General features: G+C 41.3%; 1 protein-coding gene across 27 annotated transcripts in view; it reads left to right on the top strand.

Annotated features, from left to right (window-relative positions):
• Positions 1 to 24,356, top strand: part of celf2 (cugbp, Elav-like family member 2) — a 210,065-nt gene that overhangs the window by 167,028 nt on the left and 18,681 nt on the right. For 14 of the 27 annotated variants that reach the window (XM_032589655.1, XM_032589653.1, XM_032589652.1 and 11 more), the window contains 3 exons: positions 5,294 to 5,373; positions 15,455 to 15,703; positions 18,893 to 18,956. In XM_032589655.1, the coding sequence (XP_032445546.1) occupies positions 5,294 to 5,373; positions 15,455 to 15,703; positions 18,893 to 18,956 (393 nt within the window). The remainder of the gene's footprint in view (positions 1 to 5,293; positions 5,374 to 15,454; positions 15,704 to 18,892; positions 18,957 to 24,356) is intronic. The other 13 variants (XM_032589660.1, XM_032589658.1, XM_032589657.1 and 10 more) reach the window with 1 other exon arrangement.

Below are 24,356 nucleotides of genomic sequence, written 5' to 3'. Positions count from 1 at the left end.
AGGCGTTGGATAAAAGCGTGGAGACGGGGCACGCAGCGGCTCTATTGTTTTAAAAGTTACGTTGTTTTTGTCTATACCATTTGTGTGTTTAGATTATTTTCTGTTCTGTCGTTTCTTTAAGCTTTATCGGTTAATTAGTATTTGCTGTTTTAATGTTTACAATTACATTGAGAACAATATGCACAAAATAATGGCTACAAGTCCAGTAAACTCATTTTAAAACCAGGCATTAATCAATGTTTTACGAATTACATTCTGTAAGCGTCAAGTCCTGCCTGAATGAATAATCTTATCGTTATAAACTATTTATGTCACGTTAATGATGAACAGCTGAAAAATTAGCGGAATCAACCGCAGAAGCATTTCGCTCCAAATCCTCTCCTCATCTTTTCTGTGGATGTTCTTTGTATGAAATGTTGAATAAACATTGATGTTGTTTCCACACATCATCTCTGATGTCCGCTGGACTCTGGGCTGCATGGTTGCTGTTTGGGTTCCTCTCTGAGGGGAAAGTCCGGAGGGGAATCCGTGGTTTCTGATTGGCTACCTGAGGGGAAAGTCCGGAGGGGAATCCGTGGTTTCTGATTGGCTACCTGTCACATTCAACAAGCTGCGTTCTCACTCCCAGTCAGGGAAAACCCACACGCTGCGATAATCGGCCAAGACAATCCAATATGTCCGATTTCAGAAGGGCGCGGTCCCGACGTTCTACCGACTGGACCCGATCAGTCGTAACACACCACACACTGCAGGATGATCGGCTACGATTATCGCAAGCGACAATCTCAGAATGCAGAACGTTCTAAGGTTGTCATAAGGGGGAAATCGGGGCAAAAAATGGTGTAGTGTGAACTGGGCTTTAAATGGTTGGAACTGGACCAGTTCTGTAAAGTAAACTGGTCAAAGATCCAAAAACAAACATGTTGATCGGTGAATCTGTTCCTCTGAAGCCAGTGGATTACAGAAAAAACACAATTAAAAAATGAATAAAATAAAAAATAATGGTTGAAATCTGGAACAAAGAGTTTGAAATTAGTGACTTTACTGAGTTTTTTCTTTCTGTATCACGACTTCCTGGAGTTAAACATAAACTGATGAAGTTTGTCTGTTTTTCGTTTAATTGGTGCCACAGTGAAGGAAGATGAGTGCAGTATGTGAGCTGAAACCATGAGAAACCTCACAGTCCCACAGCATCATACCACCTCCACCAGGTCTGGTTTGGTCGCCCCAACATACTCTGCTGCTCTTCCCGTCCTGTGGCTCCATTTAAAGCGACATGACCCGTTTATTATTTTCACTCCATCCCACCCTGACCTGACCTGACCCCTGACCTCAGCCATCCTCCCGCTCTCCTCTCCCTCTGTGGTTTCTGTGTGCTGAGATGGAAATCTCTTCCTGTTTCTCCTCCTCTCGTCCAATGAGCTGTCGCTGTTCCCGTATTTTCTTCTGTGCTCGTTAAACGTTGCGAATATTTTGTTTTATTTTTTCCGTCTCAAGGTTGTTTGAGTCCAAACTAAACGGCTCCACCTTTAAATTCACCCCGGCTGTCCCAGAATCCACTCCTCGGTCGATTTGTCCTCTTTTCCTTTCTTTCCCTCCCTTTCCTTGTTTCTGTCTTCCATCCCCTTTTCAGTTCCTCTCTTTTGTCCTCATGAATATTTCAAACCTGATGGCCAAATCCTGGTTTCTGTCGAGCCGATATAAGCCACTTAGCGGCTGACACGAGTCAGAGACGGAGCGCTGGCGGCCCAACTTGGCCGGTCAATAAACACCTCTAATCAGGTTGGAAATAAATCGGTCTTTAAGGATTTCTGAGCTGGCAACTCTCAGCGGCCCGCGGTCCCACCTAGCAGAACTCGCTTTAAACCCACAGTATCAATCAGCCGAGCGCGCCGCTATTAATAAAATATGGATCACACCACCAGTGGATGGTGGGCCTGGGGAGCTACCCTACTTTCATTAAAGGACTGCGCGGCGCTCCGCTGACGACAGAATGCGGCCCACAAGGTATTTTTAGCGATCCGGCTTCGTCCCCGTCTCTGCACTGTGGAGAAAACAAGACGCGCACCGAGCAGGCGGGAAGTTGCTTTTATTCAGAACCAGATCCAATATTCATGAACCCAGCGTCAGCAGGGGAGAAGTTCCTGTCGGAGAAAACCAACTCAGATCGGCAGGATTTCAGAAAACAAGAGAAAAATCCAACCAAGCCAACAGAACGGCGTGAAAAAGTCATCAGAGATGCAGAAATGTTTAAATTCAGACTCTGGGTGGATTTTCTGCTGGAAGTTTCCCTTGTTGAGCAACAAATCATCCCCAGAGCACTATACTGCCACCACCATGTTAGACTGCAGCTATCGAATGAGTTTACCATAGAAAATTTACTCAATACTAAAGTGTTAACAGTTTCAAATGAAGAAAAACAACAAAAAATTTAGCAACAAAGGTACACAAAACAAATTATTTTGAATTTTCAATACAAAATGTAACAGGATAGAACATTTCTGTGACATGAATAATGGAGTATTTGTGCAAGAACAGGCAAAAATGAAAAACTGTGCAACTTTTAGACAGTTGGAGGTTGTGCCTTAGTTTCTCTGTGGCCTACTTCGTGTTGTCAGACGGGTCCTGTTAAAGTTATTTCTGTGGATGAGAACTGATCATTTCACTTCAATTGTTTTATCTGCATTAAATCAGGTTTTGTCTGAAATACAAATGTAGGACAAAGAAGCAAAAGCAAATTAAATCTGCATTTTTTTCCTGTGCGTTTCTAAAAGTTTCAGCCTCTGACGTGTTTGTGACCAGTTTGAACCAGTTTGGACCAGTTTGGAGCCACATGTGCAGCAGTGATCTACTTCTGCAGCATCCTCCTGGAAAAGCAGCAGTTAAATGATGCTTGTCTAAAATAGGCAGGCCTCTGAATCATTTGATGGAGTGACCTGCTTTCAAACAACCTTTCAGCTCAGGAAAAGGACGGCGGAGCGTTTAGTGGGTCAGAGCTGCAGAATCCAGCGACCTTCAGCGCCTCGCCTGCTGATTCTGCTGCAGCCCAACGTTTAACGGCTGAAATGTGATCAACTCTGACAGAGGAAGGGCAGAAAGTGGAGAGAAACATTTCAGGATGCGGCGTGAGATGAAATCCAGAGAGGAAAATATCAGCTTGTTTAAGAAAAACAGAGACAAAGGTCGACTTTTACTGACAAAAAACGTCTTTACAGTCTTAAACCAAACGGTTCTGATTACTTCTTTGCATTATTATTTGTTTTTCTTCTTCAGAGCTCTAAATGTACAGGCCTGCCACACTTTTCAGATTTTTACAATTAAAACATGAAATGTTTTCCTCCAGCTTCAATCAGGGAAATAAAATCCCCCAAAATACTTTTATACTAAAATCTGCATGGAGAAAGAAATGGACTTTTGTTGTTTCATTAAAACTAAAAACTGAAATCTGCTGAGGAATTAGTTCTGGTTTGGATTCAGTTGGTACCTGATGGCGGTGCAGAGAGTCTGAAGCATCATGGGGAAAAGTTGTGATATTTATATTTTGAATATCTTGCAGCCTTAGAAATGAAATAAAATAATCAGAAAAGTTGTAAAGTCCAGCAATTAGCCAGAGCCATAAGGCAAAAAAAACATTGCAGAGTTTTCTTCCAAGCAAACCGAATAATTTTAGTGAAACGGCTGCAAACAGATAATATTACATTATCTGTTTAACTAACATTACATGATACTGGCTGAATCCATCCCAGTGTCATATTCAGCTGGTTAACAACGATATTAATCTTCATCTCTTGCTAATTCCAACAATAAACCCAGAAATCCTCCTTCATGTCTGTGCAGAAGTTTTCCTCCACAAATTTAAACTAAATCTTCAAGATTCTAGAAGATGAATAATCAGAGAGAAACAGGAAATGGAAGGTTATGTGAAGCAATTTCAACTTTTTTGTAAAACTATATTATTGCAAAAATAAAGCTTGAAAAAATGTGCAACTTTTTGCAAATGTTGCAGCAAAATTAGTAATTTTAATCACAAAAACATCATCACAACCAGAGGTGGGTAGAGTAAAATTATACTTAAGTAAAAGTACAACTATTTCAACATATTTTTACTCAATAAAAGTAAAAAGTATTTGGTAAAAAGATCCAATTATCATCCATTTAATATTTAATAATTACATCATCAGACAAACCAAAATATAGAACTAAGTGGAAATTTTAGCATTTTAATGACCAAACTGACAGATAAGTAACAAAAATTACAAAATCAGATCAAATAAAAATGTCTTTAATTAAAAACTGATGAAACTTTAGCAGAAGCTGCAGGTGTGTCTGAGTCTGGTGAGTTTCTATTTCAAACATGTTGGATTTTCATTCAGTGGGTAGAAAAGTAAAAGTAGAGACACTTCAGAATAAAATGACTCAAAGTACAGCGTAGTAAAAATACTCCTAAAAGTACATCTTTTCAAAAAAGTTACTCAGGTGAATGTAAATAGTTACTACCAACTTATAACATCCTGATGATGACGATGATTGGATTTCTTCCTCCCAGTTTCCTGTTGCTTGATTTAATGACCTGTTTGTGTTGTGTGTGTGTGTGGGTGTGTGCAAGTATGTGGGTGTGTGTGTGTGTGTGTGTTGCCCTCAGGCCTGGCTGCGCTAACACGGTTTGTTGACTGTGTTAGCATATGGTTAGCCTAGCGTGTTGCTGCAGCTTTTCTCACATCGTCTCCGTTAGTCGCTCCCTGACCGGCCGCGCTTCCCTCACCGCCATGAAACCGGCCGTGCTGATTGGCTGAAACCTGCGCTGGTCACGGAGGAAGATGGCCTCGCCTCCTCTTCCTCCTCTCCTCTGATTTAAAACGATCCCCTGCGGTTTTACAGCCAGCGTCCCGCGGCTCCTTCGTCTTTCTTCCCGTCGAACAAAAGAGAAAATTTTGGGCGTCCAGTGAAATAAATTCAAAAGGTTTAATGCAGATTTTCAGGGAGAATTCAGGTTTGACTAATTCAGAGGTGAGGAAGAGGACGGAGGTGAGGAAGGCTTGCAGCTCTGATGTTTCATGTGGGGGGGACAGGATGTGATGTCATGATGCTCGTTTTTCCAGCCACTGAAAACGATGTTGTCCACCTGTGACATGTTCTCTGTATCAATCTGTTTTTCTTTTTATAACAACGACGTGTCCAACCCTTTTGTCTTGTTTTTGTTCTTTCTTGTCTTCCTCCTCTTCCTCCCCCCTCTGCCTTCCCCTCCTCCCTTCCACTGTCCTTCCATCCTTCCCTCCCTCCTCCCTCCTTACAGGTTGTGCGTTTGTCACGTTTTCCACCAGAGCCATGGCACAGAATGCAATCAAAGCCATGCACCAGTCTCAGACCATGGAGGTACGCCACTCTTCTTCAGCTTCTGTCTTCTTCTCAACAACCTGCAGCCAAACACACCAACTTCACAAACCACCTGCAGCATGCTAGCATCTTCAGCTAGCAAAAAACAATAACTAAAATGTGACTCATGTAGAGACTTTACAGCGCCGTGTTAGGGATACTTTAGATAAAAGTCAAAAGGAGAACATTTGTGTACAACATTTCTGATTAGCCATATTTTTTTCTGAATTTTCCAAGTTTTTTCTTGAAAGTTCAGGAAAAAAAATCTTTTTTTTAAACAAATTTTTAACTTTTCAAGCTCTGAATTTTTCTAGCACATTTTTGACTTTTAAAAACTGAAAATTTTCCAAGTTCTTTTCTTGAACGTTTCTGAGATTAAACTCAAAATTAATCATTTTTTCTAGCAAATTGTCAGAAAAAAATTGATGTGGGTTATCAGTATTTATTCGTTAGCAAAAGTCGCCTCCTGTATTTTCTTTTTGTTTTTTCCCAGTTTGTTGTGCCAGGATCCCTGCAAACTGATGTTATTTATTCAGTTTATTGACATTTTCATAAATAAGTCTGCCAATGTGTCGCAGAGAGAATCTAATATGAAACAGCAGGACAATAAAATCTGAATCCAAGCCATGATTTACTCAAATGAAGTTTAAATCTGAAGCTTTAAAATAAAATGTTTACAAAATTTATTCAGGAAATTGACTTTTCTGCCCATTTCCTTTCATGCAGCACAGAAATGGGCAGAAATTTCCTTCCTGCATGAATCAAATTTCTTTATGGTTAGCCTAGTAAATTTCTGAGATATTTCTCAGAAATATCTCATGAGAAATATCGCTGAGTTTTTCTCATCGAATCGTTTATTGAACTAATTCTGCAGCAGAAAAAATCCTCCATACTTTAAATAACAGGTTTGATGAGTCATGCTTTCAGTGTTTTTCTGTATTTATCTTTTTCTCTTTTTTACTGAACATTATTCACGTTATTTAAAACCTGAATGTGAAATTCAAGCTGTTATTTCACTTTTAAAAATTAGATGGTTGTTAATAATAAACACAGGAATGTCAGGAGAAGAATAAAGTGTGGTAGCAAAACGTCAACAAGCAGCAGAGAGAACCTCAACAACGCCATCTTGGTTCTGCTGGAAAAACAAAAGCTTCTACGCTCACAGACTCATCTTATTGATAGAAAGTTGAGTGGAAGGGAAAGGGTGGTAGCAAAAAGTCCACAAGCATTAGACATAAATGAAACAAAGTTACCCTGGTTCTGTTTCATTAGTAATAACAGATTGTGTTATTGGAACGTTGAGTGGAAGGATAAAGTGTGGTAACAGAAAGACCATTAACAACAGGCATAACCAAAACAAGTTTAATTTCATTTGTAAAAACAGTTTCTGTTTATAATTATTTACATTTAATTCATTTTCTGAACACTTGTAGTCCTTTAAATCAGGTGAAATTTTTAGCGTTTTGTTGAAACGTCGTTAGCATTTTTCCTGCTGGAATCATTTTCAGGCTCCATCATCAAACATCGCCTCCATATTTCTCATTTTTTTCTGGCCAGAGTCTCTCCGCCAGACTCGGGTCACGCTGCGACAACGAGCCGCCGCCATTGTTGTAGACCTCGTCAGCCGGCCAGCGACCCCGGCGGGCCGTAATGGCGGGCCGGCCGGCGCTCCTTTGTGCCGCGCGGCGCCGCCGCTGGGCTTGTCAGGTCGGTGACGGGGGCAGCGTGACAGGGCCGCTGTTGGGAGAGAATTACACGTTACAAGACGGGTCTGCAGTGAGTCAGAGCGAAGGAACAAAAAGTGGTAATAACAGGCTGTGTTAAAGGAACAGGAGCGAGTGGCGCTCACCCTGAAGGCCCTCATTAGAGCTGATCATGATAATCACGGCCGCTATTGAAGTGTTGTGACCCTGACACGGGGAAAATGCTCTCCACCTGCGAGGAAAGGCACCGTTTTCCCGTTTGTGCTGTCGCACCTCAGATATCAGCGAAGTGTTTGCAGCGGCGGCGCATCCGTCTTCCTGACGCTGTCCTCCGACAGAGGCGTTAGCGTTAAGCCAGAATTATCCTCGCTCTGAGCAGTCGTCCGCAACAATGGGCCCGGTAAACACCGCCGCTTTTATCATGCACACGGGGGGATGAGGGAAAAATAAAGCCTCAAGCCATAACACGACAATATTGCAGTGGACAATAGCAAAATACCTTCATTTCCATTTGAAAACAAGCTGTCTAGCCTCAGGCGGAGCTAAATTGCCGCATCCGTTTGTTAATGTTCCCCAGTTTTTGCAATTTAAAAGTAATTACTTTGGGTGCGAATGAGGGAATGAGGTCTGGTAAATGGAGTTTGGTTATTGTCTTGGCGCTGCTGCAGCCTCGCAGCCCGACACGGAGCCGGACCGTGATGTTTGCCGGCGAACACGTACGCGCCGCGTGTCACGAGTCCTGCCGCCATTGATGGCTCTGTCACGGCCGTATCCGTCCTCATTACCATGTGGCATTCAGGTACGCCGCGGCGCACGCGCTAAATGTCAGGCGGTAATGAAAGCGGGTAATTCACTGAGGCACATCTAAAGGAACACCAACCCAGAAGAGGCTCGTTGTGTTTCTGTTGATCTGCATCGACGACTTTTAACGGTTTGTTGTATCTAAATGTTTCACAGCAAATCAACCAGTCAGCAGAAAAACTGAATTAGCTGCGATTAGCTGCCTTTCCACTGCAAATATGCACAAAACTTTGTCAATATTCACAATTACATTGTTTTCATTAGATAAGAAAATCACGTGAATAAGTAAATAAACCATCATTTTTGCTACTTCCTGTCGTCTTCTTTGTCATTTCCGTCAGTAGCAACATCTGGTTGTTGATCATGTGATTCAAGATGCAATAAAATGTTTCCATTTCAGTTCTGTGAAACACACTAATTTTGAAAAAGCCAAACATCCATCTCATCCCAGCGCAAAAACATTTTAATAAAAAACTTTAGTTTTTAAAATTTCCATTAAACAAAGTTATTTTACAAATTTTACAGCCAGTGGAAATGCAGCCAATAGCTGCTGTGAGTTACATTTCACTAATAATCATTAAAACTGTTCCTGCCTGACAACATGAAGCAGGCGGAAGCATCTCAGACATTTGGCTGTTAATTCTAATCCAGAATCTGTCGCCATCACATCCTCCCAGTCGGCCATCTTTGTTTAATCTGAATTCATGTTTGGTCTCGGAAATTATGACAACCATACCTGCTATAGATACGATTTTTCTTCGTTGTGTGGTTTCTCAGATTTTGGTCAAAAATGTTAAAATCTTGCCATGTGAACCAGACAAAAATCTCTGCAAGCTTCACTGCAGAGGTCAGAGGTCAGAGGTCGTGACTCAGCAATAAGAAACAAAAGCTGTGTTTCCATTCATTTGTAATGTGTAAACTTTTAAAATGTCACAACAAAGAAAAGTGAATTAGTCGTGTTGGAGGTTAGATGTGATCTGCAAGGCAGTGAATACTTTGCACTACTTAGCGCTTATTTAACATGTTTCATATTTTCTGTTATTATTATTTCTATGATCACGACACATGAAGGCCACATGATCACGCGCTGCTTCCTTCCCACCTAAACGCAGAAACGTTCAAGTGCATTTGAACAAGAGCTTAAGTGGAGCATGAGAGGGAAGACGTTTAAACACTGACAACGGGAGAGAGGGATGACAGCAGAGGGAGAATATGGGATTAGATTAATCAGTGTATGGGAGGCTTTCTAACCAACGGAGTCAGAGCCCAGGTAAAAAAACACCGAAGGGAGATTTACGTGTCACAAGCCAGCGCTGGTGGAAATTGCCAACTGTCTGTATTTATTACCCGAGTTAAATTAGCTGCTGAGAGGAGCGACGCACATCCAGCGCCGTGAAGAACTCTCCAATCATCCTCTGCCAGACTTTATGCTAACCTTTTCACACGGTTTTAAAAGCACTTTTAAAAATACATTTATGACACGGGTCTCCAAGACACCTGAACATTTAGAAACTCAGGCTGTTATCTCAACACAGAGCCTGCAAAATGTAGAATGTTTGCAAATACAAAAAAGTTGTTGCATGTCTTTAAAGTAAAATGAAAAAACTCAAACAGCTGAAGCACATGAACTCCTACTTCTACAGAAACATCTTACCAAACATTTTGTGTCAAGTTTCTACAGTTCAAATAAATTAGTACATTTGAAATAAGAAAACTAACTAACAAGTAACTTTTCAAGAAATATGAGATTGTTTTAAGTCAATAATTTCTTAATATTAATTCAGCTCTAGTTCCACTGTTAAGTTAATTCACGTGTAACAGGACATTTTACCGTGTTATAAGTGAAATAATCTCCCATAGAAACTGAAAAGTTACTAAGATATTTGCACTAGAATCGAGACTAGAAATATTTAGTAAAGTTTTGTGTTTTTGCAGCGTAAAAATACTGATGGCCTCCTATTTAATGATTGAAAAACCAAATATACCTTATTATGCGTTAATGCATGCAGTGGGAGCCGCTGCCACAGACGCTAACATCTTCCTTATTTCTGCTCTTGGTGGTTCAGGGAATCGGCGCAAAGGAAATAAATCAAAGACATCGGCTGATGATGCTTCTGTTCAGAAATATTTGAAAACCATGAATTATTTTCCTTCTCTTGGCAGCTGTGTGCTGTTTAGTGTTAATCTGTCAAATAAAATGGAAGTAAAATGCAATCGCCATGTTTGTATGTTTGGAACGGTGAGCTCATGGAAACGTCAGGCAGCAGAGGAAGCTGAGACGGTTTGACATTTAAAGGCTGTTTGAGTGGTAAATAAATGAGAGGGAAAAAGTTCAGATATTTAATCTCTCATGGGTCGAACAAGAGATTAAATTTCACTGTAAACAGATCCTGACCCAAAACGGGATGTGAAAGACGGGATAATTATCTCCAGATCCGCGTGGCGTTTCTATCTTTCATTTCTTACAGGCCAGAAAAGGTCTAAAAAATCCTAAAAACTGTAGGACAACCAGCATTTATCTAATTATATGTATTCCTAAAGATGCTGCTGTTTTTTCTTCTGCAGTGGAGTCTTGTGCAGTTCATGTTGGCAGTTCAAGTTGACTACATCACCTCCATCTGACCTTTGAAAATGACCTTTGGCTCCTTTCACCTCTTTAAAAGAAAGGTTTTAATGATCCACCTGCTGATGGGATGTTAGTGACGGGACTTTCAGAATAAATTACCCCTATACCTTTTTAAAGCTCATCTTTTCAGAAGAGTCCAAACTTCAGATAAATGGATCCACAGCTGAAATGTAGCCATTTTGTATTTAGATCTAAAACCATTTCTAGTTTCCCCATTTAATGATGTTTCCTGCCATAAATCATGATCAAGTCTCCAAATACTGAATTCATTGTTGATAGAAGCAGCAAAATTTAAAATAACTTCCTCAAGTTAGCCAAAAAAAAGCACAAGCTAGAAGCGGTTTTGGCTTTTCCAGAAAAAGAGTTTAGGTTTTGACCTAGTGACCTTTTACCTCACACCTGATCAGCTGTTTCCACTGTTAGCATGTGTTAGCATTGCATTTCTTTGTCTACGTCTCCAGACCGCATGTAGCATCGCAAATACTAGCTTACATGACAGAACAATTACAACTCAACAGCAACACATTCCTGAAGCCTCTGAGATTCATTCTAGTTTGCAAACTCTACTTCCTGTTTATTCAGCCATTCGTAGCGTCAACATTTTATTTTTTCGAAACCAGCAGGACAATTAGGTGGAAACATAGCTAGAGACTCACTGGTAATCCGGTTCATTAGAGATTATAATGTTTTCTGGTTCTAACACACACCAACGCTCAGAACCAAAAGAACAATATCATCTGCAAACAATGAGGTTCATTTTTTATTTTTTTTTTTACACCCCTCCAGGGGGTCTTTTTGTGGGCTCTAGAGTCCCTTTTTACAAAGTAGGCTGACAGGAAAGGGGGAAGGAGAGGAGGGAAGACATGCGGTAAACGTCACCGGGTCCGGGAGTCGAACCCACGACAGCCGCGTCGAGGACTTGAGGCCTCCAAATGTGGGTCGCGCTAACCCCTACGCCACCACGGCACGATGAGGTTCATTTTTAAACACTGGAAGTCCTTCAACCTTTGGATGTTTTTCTGAAAGCTTGGAGTTGAAGATCTTTAGATATCCTTAAACAGCGAAAGGCTTAGCTAAAACCAAAGTCTGCTTTAAAGTTTGTGACCTTGCAGAGGGTGTACCTCACCTGATCCATATAGGAGTAACATGAATCTAAATCTGGATGCCACAATCACCCAGGTGCTTATTTCTGTAGGATTTGAAACGACAGGCTGTCGCACCGTTCGCCCACCGTGCCCCACCTGCCAGTCACCGCCACGGCGTGCTATTAGCCCATCAGACATGAAGCCTGTCAGCTTTCTGTGTTTCAGGGACTTTTAAAAGAATCCAACACTTAACTTCTGAGATTATTAATACACTGAAAGTTTCCACATCTGCAGTATAGATGTGCTTCTATTCACTAGAAACATTTCAGGGTGAAAGAGGGATGTGAAGGTTGTTGCAAACTGCAGCTAAATGCAAACAGCATCATAACTTACTGATGCCTGAGAGCTAACAATTATTCTTTTTATCCAGATTCTGAAACTATTTGAGAAAATTTGCAAACAAAGAATAAAATTTGAGGGAATTTTAGTCTGAATCTGATGGCTGATGGGACTTGCTGTGGTTTATAATTTAGAAATTCAATTTGAAATCGATATGGTTCCATTATTCAGTGTCTAAACCCCGGAAGTGACAGGAAATATTCAAATCTTTACTTGTTTTTCTGCTAATGAAAGTTTATCATTTCAGTCCCTGGAAACAACAAAGCCTACAACAAGTATTTTCATGGCAAACGCAGCCATGAGGGCAGCTGGTCCAAAAATATGAAATAACCTGCAGCCGTTTCCAGGTTAAACATTATAATAATTGCTGCTTCTTTGAACTTAAATGGGCAAATTACAATCCTTCTGGCTCATCTAAGAAAAGAGATCAATCAAAACAAAGAATTAATAGAAAAAATGCAATTCCTGTCAAAACGCAGCATAAATGCTGTAAGCTGAATGTTTTTGATGAAAATTGCAGAATAATTTGAAATCAGCTACAGAAAAGTTTCCAAAACTGTTGAGGGGGATTGAAAACTTTCAGTCAGTGCAGCTAAGGAGTGTTGATGCTAAACTGTAAGGTCACAGCAGTTTATGAGCTAAAATGAGCTAGAAAGCTAAAGCTAGCTTAAATACTGCATGTAGGCTATCATTAGCATAGCCTACATGCTACGCTAGTGATAGCATTCAAGAATAAAGTCATTAAACTGCAAGAATAAATTGTATTTCGATAATAAAATCATAATAATATGAGAATAAAGTGATGATGTTTCAAGAATAGTCAAATAATTACAAAAATAATCCTTCTGAACCGTTGAAGATTAAAACTGAGACGTCTGATTTTTTAAATTCACAGTTTGTGTGAAAACAATAAAATGAGGATTCATTTTCACAAAAATATTGTACTTGTCTACATTTAAATCAAATGATACAGTCCTTACAGGAGCCTGGATTCTGGCTCTGCGTTAAAAATCAAACAGTAACTTTAAATTAAACAGAATCTGATTGCAGCAGCTAAATGTTGCCAGATTTCTCTCCCGCATCCTGCCATGTTAATTATCGGTTCCAATGTTGCCACAGGAAGAAAGGTGCCATTTTTTTGGCTGTGAGCGACGGCAGCCTGCAGTTTTGATGTCATGTTGGAAGGTGATGATAGTCAGCGCTGCTTTGTAATTACGCTGCTTTTTTCTTCTTCTTCTTCCTGGTGAGTTTCATGGGCGACTCTTCGTCTGGGAAGACGAGCGAACTTCTGCTTCCACCTCATTAATTAGGACAAAACAGCAGCAACTTCCAGAATGTCAGTTTAAATTTGTGTTGGAGAACCTTTCTTTTTAAATATTTTAATTTTTATGAGCTAATGAGAAAATGAAATGAGAACGATTCATTCAGAAGATGTTTTTAAGTTTATCAGCAGTTTATATTTCAAACTCTTAGATGCTTTGTGTTGTAAATAATTTATTCACTTTTTAATTTAATCAACACTTAGAATATTTAAAATATATATTAAATATACTTAGATTTAGTTCTAGGAACCAACATTTTTTTGTATAAAGCAAAGATTCTTTGGAAAAATTGAGTTATGTCCGCTCCTGCAATCATGCAGGAATATTTTACTAATATGACTTTATTCTTGAAATATTATAATTTTATTCTCTTAATTCCATTTTCTCATTTTTAATTTTTTGTTTGTAAATCCCATGGGATCTCCATGAGTCATTAGCTGAAATGTCTTCTTGCTTTGTCTTCAAAGTGTGACCAACTCGGCTTCGTTCGTTTCCTCTGCTGCCAGTTACAAACTACAGGCAGAGTGCTCAAGAAAAACGCCGCAGAAAATCTGTTTGCTGCTTGGCTTGATTGAAATCCAACCGGAGAAATCGAGCTCAATGGGAGAAATCCCAGACAGCGCACTGACGGGAGATGAGAATTGAGGGAAAAGTCCAAATAACCTTTTAGAAACTGTTGCAAAACTGAAAGGTCAAGAACGTTTTGCAGGAAAAAAGAAATTTCTGGAAGCTTTCATGAAATCTCAGATTGGCAGCTCTGGTTGCTGCGAGTATTTGCGGCTGCCCTCCCTCAGTCCCAGACACTCGGCGTTCTGCGCCTCTCAGCGCTCGCCGCCATCTGCAAAGTAGCCGAATCTCTTCCCTCCTTCGCCGAGCGCGGATCCCCGCCTCAAACTAAATGTTTCAATCAAAAGGTTTCCATCCTCCTGTGGCAGATTGCCTTTGTTTTCCGACGGATTTGCCCCTAGTTAGGCTTTGATTGCACTGCGCGAGGAATGGTGTGTTGCAACAGATTATCACTTTGAGCTTTACTGTAACTTTCATCAGAGAACGCGGTGCGTTTCCGTCTCATGTCCGACGCGTCGGCCCCTTTGTGAGCCCGGCTTTGTCTCTGCAACCCGGCAGCAGCAGAAATCCAGACAATTACTCCTGATTGTCCACATTTCTGAATCTCCCTCTTGCCCTGTCGCCCTCTCCTGATGGTTATCCCAATCACTCTCACTTTCTCCACACACACACACACACACACACACACTCGCACATCTAGTCTCACTTCATAAAAGATGATGAAATAGTTGGAGAAGTCGGGAAATCAGTGTCTGGTGAAACCGTTTTGGACTCAGAGATAACTGAACCCTTGTGGGGGAAAGAAGAAGAAAGCCCTGCTGGCTTTAGAGGAGAGTTTCCTGAGCGACTGCGTGCGTGTCCTGTGTCGCTAACACGCTTCTGCACATCACAGCCTTTATTACATGCAGCACTTAAAGGGGACAGATTGTGGAAAATTCATATTTTGCACGTTTCTGTACTTTCGTTTGGGTTTTCAAAAACAAAAATAACTCCCAGCCGGTTTTTTGTCAGAATTTGCGTTTTATGGTGTCTGGAAAATGAGCCGTTTCAAAAACCTCCAGAATGTAACGTCACAAATCAGGAGGCACTGCCCGTTACCCAGCAACCGCAGCATAACCCAGCCCTGTTACCTAGCAACCAGAGTGGAGCTGATTTGGTCACCTGGTTTTCCTGCTGTACAATGGCTGCTGGAAAAGACAAGAGTTTTGTTGGTGACTTACCATCCAGAAACCACTTGCTGTGTTTCTGTTGGCTGTGCAGGAGGCTCCACTTTTGCTTTTCAAAGATATACGGCTGTACAAATCCGTTTGCAGCCATTTTAATGTGCAAGTGTAAACGTTAACCTGGGGGCGTGGCCAGCAGCAGCTTATTGGATTTAAAGTGACAGAGGCCCAAAAACTGAATGGAAAATCTCATTATCTAAGAACGGCGTGCACAAAATGTACTGAACATGCTTTGTGTAGGCCATAGACCTGTCCTAACCTACGGCGTCACCTTTAAGTTGTTTTTGTTATTTTTTTGGCTGTAATCGTTTTGCAGCTGTAACAGTCTTTCTGTTCTTGCCTCTCTCCTCCTCAGGGCTGCTCGTCTCCCATCGTGGTGAAGTTCGCCGACACGCAGAAGGACAAGGAGCAGCGGCGTCTGCAGCAGCAGCTGGCGCAGCAGATGCAGCAGCTCAACAGTGCGACCACCTGGGGGAGCCTGACGGGCCTGGGCGGCCTCACCCCGCAGTACCTGGCCGTAAGAGTCGCCGCCGCCGCGTCGCCTGCCTCCATCATCACCTCCTCCTCCGTCACACCCTGCAGCCCCGTGGCCAGCGCAGCCACAGTCAGTGCCCCGACCAGAAAGACTCTCCCAAAATACTCCCTGCCTCCTTTTGTCCTCTGCTTTCCTCTTCCTCCCTGCAGCTGACCCTCACCTTCATCACTCTTCCTCTTTGCATCTGAGCTAAAGCTAAAGCTAACCAGTTAGCGCTGCGGAGGCGTGTTTAAAGGAGAAGCAGGAAAAATGCATCCATAACCAGATTAATGATGCAATAACTAAAGCCAATTTAGCTTTGATTCTAAACTGAACTTATTTAAACCAAATATTTACACACTCTGCACAGTATCACATCTTTTTGGCATTAATCAGACTAAAATATTTCCTTCTTTAGCTCAGTCAGGTTTATAAACTATATACACATACTGTAGTTGTGAAACACCAGAATATATTTTCTTACTATTTTATAGAAATGATTTGAGCTGTTTTAGTTTCCTGGAGCTCAGGGTTAGGGTCGGTTTGTAAACCGTCTTGCTCCATCATCAGACCATCGATCATTTGATGCTAACTATGTTTGGCTAAAGTTAGCTTCCTTGGACTGGCTTCTTCTCATGGCTCTTCAGGCCTCGATTCGTTTCACTTCAGCAGATCCTCCAGAACATCTTTAACTTTTGTCTCTGGGTCGATTTAAACGTTTTCCACCAAACCGCCTTCATCTTTATGACAGGATGATATCTAAATATTCTTGTTCCATTTCTATGTAAACTTGAACGGACGTCTAAAATCGTTTTCCTGATTCCTTTAGATTTTTAAATGATGTCAAAAACAAAATTGAGGTGTTCCCTTAAAATGCACATCATCATCCTTACTAGCCCAATTCATTGAAGTAAATAATAATAAGAATGTGATTTAAGGTTGAAGCAGATCTACTGCTCAACTCTCAGTATTTGTTGTAAAAGTAAAGCAGTAATGTTAGATTTAAACTCTTAGGAGACCTAACCAGGCTTAAACACGGATGACTTTGTCTAAAAAAAACTGAGCAGGCGCTTTAAATCATGAAAACTGAGCTGGACTTGAGTATAAAATATGCTACATGTTGCTCTGTTTGAATGAATTGGAGACTTCAGATTTTTACTGTTGGACTCATTATTAGAATTTCACAGATTTCTGCATAAAAATATTAAAATCAAAGATTTTAGAAAGAAAAATCCCCAAATGCTTAACCTAATCTAATCCAACCAATCCACATCTTACAAATCAGAACCAGGAATCAGATGCAGATCTTTATTTGTGTTTAGCTTCCTGCAGGTGGTTCAGCCGCCCTGAAGCAGGAATGTTGAGGGAGGATTTTCACACTTAAAAAGTCAAATATGAACTGAAAACATGTTTTCTGATCTTAGCTTCAGCGTTTTGAATCCATTTAGTGCAGCAGATTCGTTAGAAAGACTTTTCCTCTACAAGGACAAAAACAAATTTTTTCTCACTGAAATGTCTGATGATCAAACAAACACTGAGGAAAAGCAAGAAGCAGTTTGTCTAAAACGTCACTGCGGAGGACTTTATCTTTGCTTCCTTAAGGTTGGATCTTTGTCAGATTCAAGCCAGACTTTGACTAGGCCACTACAAACCCATTTAGAGGTTTTTCTGGATCATTTTCCTCCTGCAGAACCAATGAGAGCTTCATCTTAAGCCCACAACCTGATAATCAGGTAGTAGAAGCCGTGGAACTGGAACCAGAACTCCATCATCTGCTCCACCTCCAGCTGCTGTGGTTCTGAATAAAACCAACCTGTTCCCCTCCTGGCCTGTGGGGGCGCTGCACCAAGAATCACTGAAGGAAACGACACAAAAACCTCTGAAGACACTGAGAGCAACTTCCTTCTTCACCAGATGGAAACAAGATGGAGGCGTCAGATTTTAGTGTTGGAGGATTTCTCTTTAGTCTTTGGCTGAAGAGCAGGAGCCATTTCTGCTGCTAGCGCTAGGCTAGCACGTTAGCTTTGGTTGTATTTACCCATAATGCCCTGCACTGTAATCCACTTCCTGCTTTTGGAGCGGTCTCCAGTCCGCTTGGTGTTCACATTCAAACCGAACCAGAGTTCACGTCAAACGAACTCAGAGGCAGGACAGAGTTTGATTAGCGTTCACACCTCACCAACCGGACCGGGTTTGGTTGGTTTGACTCAGAGTAGAGAGAAAGAGAACCACAGCAGCTGGAGGTGGAGCAGATGTTGAAGTTCTGATCCCAAATTGAACCAAATCTGCCAAACTATCAGGCGGGAAACAGCTTCAGGTTACTTCAGTCCTGGAGATTTGGCCTCCTGCATGTTTCAGTTCCTCCCTGGAGGTGGAAACGACCTGTTCAGCAGGTCAATGTTCTGCTTAGGCCTCTAATGAGCCATCATTTGATCCAGGTGTTAACCAGGGAGGGAAGTACAACATGCAGGATGCCGGCCCTCCAGGGCCCACTGGCCTGCTTCGTGTTGTCAGACAGGTTCTGTCTGTGCTGTAATCAAGTTTGCTTTGGTTTGTGAGACTGTGGATATGATTTAAGCATTTGGTGGAATCCTCATTTGAAAGCTGCTTTTTATCTGTTTGCTCTGAAAGAGTTAATTTTTTTTAAAAGTGACTACTTTTTAAGTCTTTTTGGGATTTTTCTCAAATCAATTCAGGAAAACGGATCTCAAATGGTTTTGAGTCCCTGGAGAATCGCCGAGCCCCAGTTTCATCTGATTGGGACATTTCTTCTTCTCCTGCAGCTCGTTCTCTTCATCTTTCTCTACTTTTTCCCCCATTTTTAGTGAGACTTGTTTCGATTCTGCCTCAGTTTTTAAATTAACCACAGCGAGTCTCTGGATTAGCTGGGGGGAGGACAGGCGCTCCTTTACTGGATATTGATTTATTTGAGAGATTTTTCTGCTCTTTGAATCCTCTCTCTCCGCCGTTGTTGAAAAGAAATTCCCACAATAGAAACAAGATGTTAATTTGCTGTTAATTTGAGTCTTCGAAGGCTGAGTTTCTGACGCCATCAGTATTCCTGATTTGTTTTGGAATCTAATTAGTCAGCCAGATTAGAGCTTTCATGCACAAGTTGTCTGGAGAACTGTGCAGGAATGCAAACGGCGCTCGCTTTGAGGAGAGATCAGACTATATTAGCAGCTCGTTTACTGATCGAGCGCTGAGCCGGGAAGCTCAGCCGCTTCTCGGCGTTTCCTTGCTGCCGCCCGGCTCACTCTGCGTCTGTCTCCCCTTCAGCTGCTGCAGCAGGCCGCCTCCTCTGGCAACCTGGGAGCTTTCAGCGGGATCCAGCAGATGGCCGGTGAGTCGTCCGTCAACACGCTCACAATCTACCACAGCTCTGCTCTCTTTGTTGTAATATATTTATTTCCACAGACTTCTAAAAGAGGACCAAAGAGCATAACAGATGAACTCGCGTGTCGGAGTAAAGAGAGCTCGTTGCCCTGAAGATTTATTAACCGTTGCTAAGATTTGTCTTGATCTTTTAATGAGGCCAGGCAAAGAGTTGTGCCCAGGGCGTGTAGCGGCAGCGGCGAGGCTTTGTCAGGGATAGATGAATCACAAGAAAGGAGGAAAGAAACGGGAGAAAGGGAGCGCAGAAGAATGGTTAAAGGTGGTGTGAGTGCAGCGCTGCGGGCTGGCGCCATCTACTGGAGGACCAGAGCGAGTTTCTGCAGGTTCAGAGTAAAGATGAAGGCGTTCGCTGCTGTTTAGGAGGAAATGATTGGCAATTCAAAGCAACAAAGTGTTTTGCAGAGAGAAAGTTGAAAAAGCTGAGAATGGAAAAGTGCACTTTGTAATAATCCTCAAGCTTTCCAGAAAGACCAGATCAGAACGATTGAGAAATCAAATTTTTTAAGCTTTAAGTTGCTTAAGACTTTGAGACGATGGTGGAGACTCGCGCTCTTCATCTCCTCTTTGCTCTTTAGCTTCAAAGCCTCTTTATGCAGATTTTCTGCCGACTTTCCAGGATTCCTTCGCAGTCGGGATAAGTGGGAGAATATGGATTTGGTTTCAGAGTTTTTCAAGAAAATTATGGAGAAATATTTGTGTCCAGACTTTTCTATTCCTTCCTTCTTTCCTCTCTATCTCTCCTTGGTCTCATTCCTTTCTCTCTTCCTTTTCATTTCTTGTTCTTCACAGATTCCTGTCTTTTCCCCAAACTTAACTCTTTCATTATTCCTTTTCTTTCTGTTCTTGTCCTTCTGTATTTTCTATTCCTTCCTTTCTTAAAGTTTTTTTCTCCTACCGTATATAAAATCCTGCCACTGTAAGCATATTTGCATTGAATTTGTATTAAATGAGTTTCCATCTCTGGAAAGTTGACATTATGTGACGTTAGGTTGAATTTCTCCATCGTCCCGGTGAGGTCTGACCTTTTCTTGGTCGTTTTGAATCAGAAGTTTGATTTGAAGCTCCAGTTTTCTGCCATGCTCCCACAAAGCCGCTCCGCCTCCCAGTTTTCCCGTCTCGGCGTCTCGTATTCCTTAAAATCGCGCTGACAAATCGGCTCTGTGAGGATTTGGAACGAGCGTGGAGAGAAAAGCGTCGGTGCTCCATCTGCGCTGGTGAGGAAGAGACGGGGAGCATTAGTGATTGGCAGGAGATGTGAGACAGCTGAATGACATCTGGTCCCAGTCTTTAACACGAGGAGCTGAAGAGCTGAGAGGCTTCAATTACACCAATGAGCTTTCAATTAGACGCAGCCAACGGCGGGCTGGAGCGCTCGCATCCTTCCACACATATGTGCTCACACACAATGGAGCCGCTCACGCACCATCTGCACAACCCAGATCCTCCGACTCTGATCCGTTTGTCTCCGAGTCGCCTCTCTGTCGCCGCCTGCTCCTCATTCCTCCCCAACCGGGAGATTTTATTCTCTTCTCCTCATGACTGTCTGGAAAGTGTATGTTCAGCGAAGGAGATTGCCTTTGACAAATGTAAGAAAGAGCCGCTGTGGAAAAACAGGGTGAGAAAAGGTTGCATGAAGAGAGAAAAAGATAGAAACAGAAGAAAGCTGCTTTGTAGTCACTGCTGTCACGAATCAAACCGGAGAAAATGGAGTCTGGGAGGGAAAAATAAAGATAAAAAGAGGAAGAAAATAAAAGAAAATGGTTCAGTAGTCAACTACATGCTTAAAAAATTAAAAATGGAATTAAAATTAAATGGCTTCACCTTAGAAATCTCAGTTTGAACGACAACAAGCACTTCCAGAAAGTTTTTGTGTTAAAAAAAAGTTATAAAAATGCACAGTTGGTTCGCCCAGTTCAACTATAAACCTAAATTAATCCGTCTGTAGTGTTACTGGTGAATAAAAAAATATTTAAAAATAAACAAAAACACTCAGCCTGGGGGAAACTCTGCTGAGAAAAGCCAATAAATACCAATAAATGGGAAGATTTATTGGTATCTGATTGGTAACAGACTGAAGTGCCTTGCTAATGGGCACACTGCAATCAACCACAACTTTCAGATCTGAATTCAGTCCAATCACAATTCAGGCTATCTAGTTTATTATTCAAAAAAGATTTCCAAGACAATCTGTGGCTCAGCAGGAATCCCTCATGCATGTGGCGACAGTGGAGAGGAAAAACTTCCTTTAAACAAGAAGAAACCTCCAGCAGAACCAGAACCAGTAAAAAGTAATGTGGATTGGCAGGGACTTTGACTGAAAACTTGAATTTGCTGATATTTTCTTTGATGAAGTTTCTCACTGGTCAACTTTAGTTTATTTGTGTCAATCAAACTAATCCAACTGAACATATCCTGACTTTTAATGTGGAAGGGGTCCGACGGTCGAACCAAGCCTGGGATTATAACTTCAGTCTTTGACTTTCTTTGGTAGAAATACGATAAAATCTCATATTTTCAACACGTTTTTGTGCTTAATAAGGACAAAAACCAGACTTTGAATCAAAAGGATTTCCAAGGACAATGACTTGAGGGAAAGGACACCAAGATAAATCAAGATATTAGATTTGGGCTGTCGGAGCTAAAAGCAGAAACACTAGATGGACTTTGTGACAATCATTTAAGAAAGTGAGTGAAATGGGGAAATAAACTCGTAATTAAAAGTGGAGACCAATAAAAACCATGAAGAACAAGAAGGAAAAGGCCATTAGCTAAATGGAAAGGTCAAAGAGAGGAAAACAGCTCAGAAGGTCAATGAGAAACGAAGGTCAAGGGAGGATAAATTAGAACAAAGACCAGAGGAGAGGGAAAGAAAGAAAGAAAGAAAGAAAGGAAGGAAGGAAGGAAGTACCAGATTGGAAAATCAAAGGTTGCAGCAATAAATAGAAAGAAAAGAACCTTTAATACTCGTGTTGCTTTTTACAAACAAATCAGGTACATGCGGTTCCAAAGGCGGATCAATACCATTCGCTCCGTAAAGTTGCACATCTTCTTGCTCATTTGCTCCATTGTCTGGCTCCTATAAGTAAGACACGGCCAGAATTAGCACGGCTGTGAGCATGTGTTTTTGTTAGACTTTGATAGAATGAGTGACGGCTGTTTTTATTCCTGCCTCGCCTGAAAATAGAAATCCATTTCAGCTTTGGGTGTGTGACAGAAAATTGGAGAAAATCGCCCTGAAAACACAATTGGTTTTGGCTGCGGCGGTGGCGGTGTTCCCGAGCAGCAGAGACGAGTGGAGGAGTCGCACACATCGTTTGTGCTGCAAACACGTCGCATTAGCCGCCCTGAAACTCTGAGCTCTCGCACTCGCCTGCAGCGACTTGGAGACCGAAAACAAGACGAGGACTCTGAAAGCCGCCAGCCTCTTTCTCTCTTCCTTTCTGTCTCTTTTTAAGCCTTTTAATTTACCAATCAGAAGTGTGAATCCAAGTGATGAATCCAGCCATCTGTTGTCATCGTTCAGTTTGGTTGTCTGGGTGAAGGATATCTCTGTCTAACAAGATGTATTTTCTTCGTTGCGTCTCGTTTGTGTGTCTCTCTACATGTCCGTACTCCCATAGGAGTGTATATACACCCAGGCTGTATATACAACACATACACCTCATATGTGCCACCCTTAACTTTAACAAGCTCATGTGTTGGAGACATCCTGTCTGTGGAAACTTCTGCTTGTCAGAGATGAAGATGTTCAGCGAGATGCTGATGTTTTATTGCCCCTTCGGTATCAGTCAGCTGTTGGCATGGAGTCGTTGATTATGCTGAGAGAGAGTAGTGCTATTCCTGCTTTCATTTACACTACGACAAAAGGTTGAAGCAACTTTGTTGTGGTCCAATGTGGAGAACATTTGGTCTCAGTAACGGAGCTGGCACATCCATGTGTGTTCGCAGGCAGTTCCAGAAGCATCGGACCGTAAAGGGAACAGTTGTAGAGTCATTGGACAGTTTCTTGGATGTTCGGCTTTGTAACGCAGATGAGATAAAATCCCAATGTTCAATCCAGAGGCAATAAAAACCAGATAGACGAAGGAGGCGTCTACTTGGCAGAGCCGCACCTGATTGGACAAACAAAATGAAGCACAAAACTATTGGAGTCTGATTGGACCAAAATCAAAAGTAATCGTTTGGATGATGCATATCATCATCGGCGTTTCTCAACAACCTCTCCTGATTGAACGTTTTCTTTTTATAATATATATTATTATATTTATATATTTGTATATATTTATAGCTTATTTATCTGACTCACTGTTACAACTTATTAAGCACTGAGATAAAATAACAGCAGGCAAATTGTGCAACGTTAGCGGCTTCAACACTTATTCTTTTTGCTTCTCCCTAACACACAACTTCTGGTTACATTTCAAAATAAGAGCATCAAGATAAATCACTGTTTAATAACAGAGCAATTCTTTGGAGATGTTTATAATTAGGAAGAGCTAAATATTGATGCTGTATTACATTACTAAACAAAATCAAGTTTGGTTACTGGAATTATGTAAAACTGATAAACAATTAAAAACAATTAAAGAAAAAAAAAACAACATTATTTACAAAATAATGTTGCTTAAAGTGGCCTTGAGACAAAGATGTGCCAGCTCCATTATCTACGTCTATATCTGTACAGAGTAGCCGTATGCTTTAGGAAAGCTTCCTGATTTTTGCTTAACCTCCTTAGAACAAGATCCAAAACTAAAACTGGCCAAGAAAAAGTTGTTTTGTAGTAACATATATTTTTAATTGAACATTGCATCCCCAACAAAAGAACCAGCGGTCTCTTTTGATGTAAATAACTTTTAGATATTTAGGGAATTTATGTACAAATATTCATATTTGTGAGCCCTCATGAATTTCAAACAATCTAGATGAAAATTATTTTTATTAGAAGTTGGTGTAAATAAGCTGGTGTTGGCCAGAAATGTTGATGGTTGTGTACGCTACTCAGACCCCTGCAACTATGAAGAGTAAATCTTAAAATTATCTCAAAAATGTGATTAATCTTCCTGGAGCTTGATGTGTTTCCGTGTGCTGGGTATTTTAATTGGTTTTAGCTCCAAATATTGGAGCAAAATGACCTCCAGGAGTTGAATTTTTAAAGTGATATAATAGACTACAGAGCTGCAGAACTGTTTTAGAAAAGGTTAGTTTCCTCTCTGCGTTTCTGAGGCCCCTCCGCAGGGTTTTAATCGAGTGCTGTTGAAAGAGAGAAACATAAGTTGAACTAAATCACTCTGATTATTTCTGCCTCCAGAGCAGCTCTGCCTGGGAGAAACACACCAGGACTAAACAC

This window comes from Xiphophorus hellerii, chromosome 17 (genome assembly GCF_003331165.1).
Source record: "Xiphophorus hellerii strain 12219 chromosome 17, Xiphophorus_hellerii-4.1, whole genome shotgun sequence".
NCBI classification, from domain to species: domain Eukaryota; kingdom Metazoa; phylum Chordata; class Actinopteri; order Cyprinodontiformes; family Poeciliidae; genus Xiphophorus; species Xiphophorus hellerii.
The sequence above is the reverse complement of the archived record's forward strand: the minus strand, read 5'-3'. Positions and strand labels throughout refer to the sequence as shown.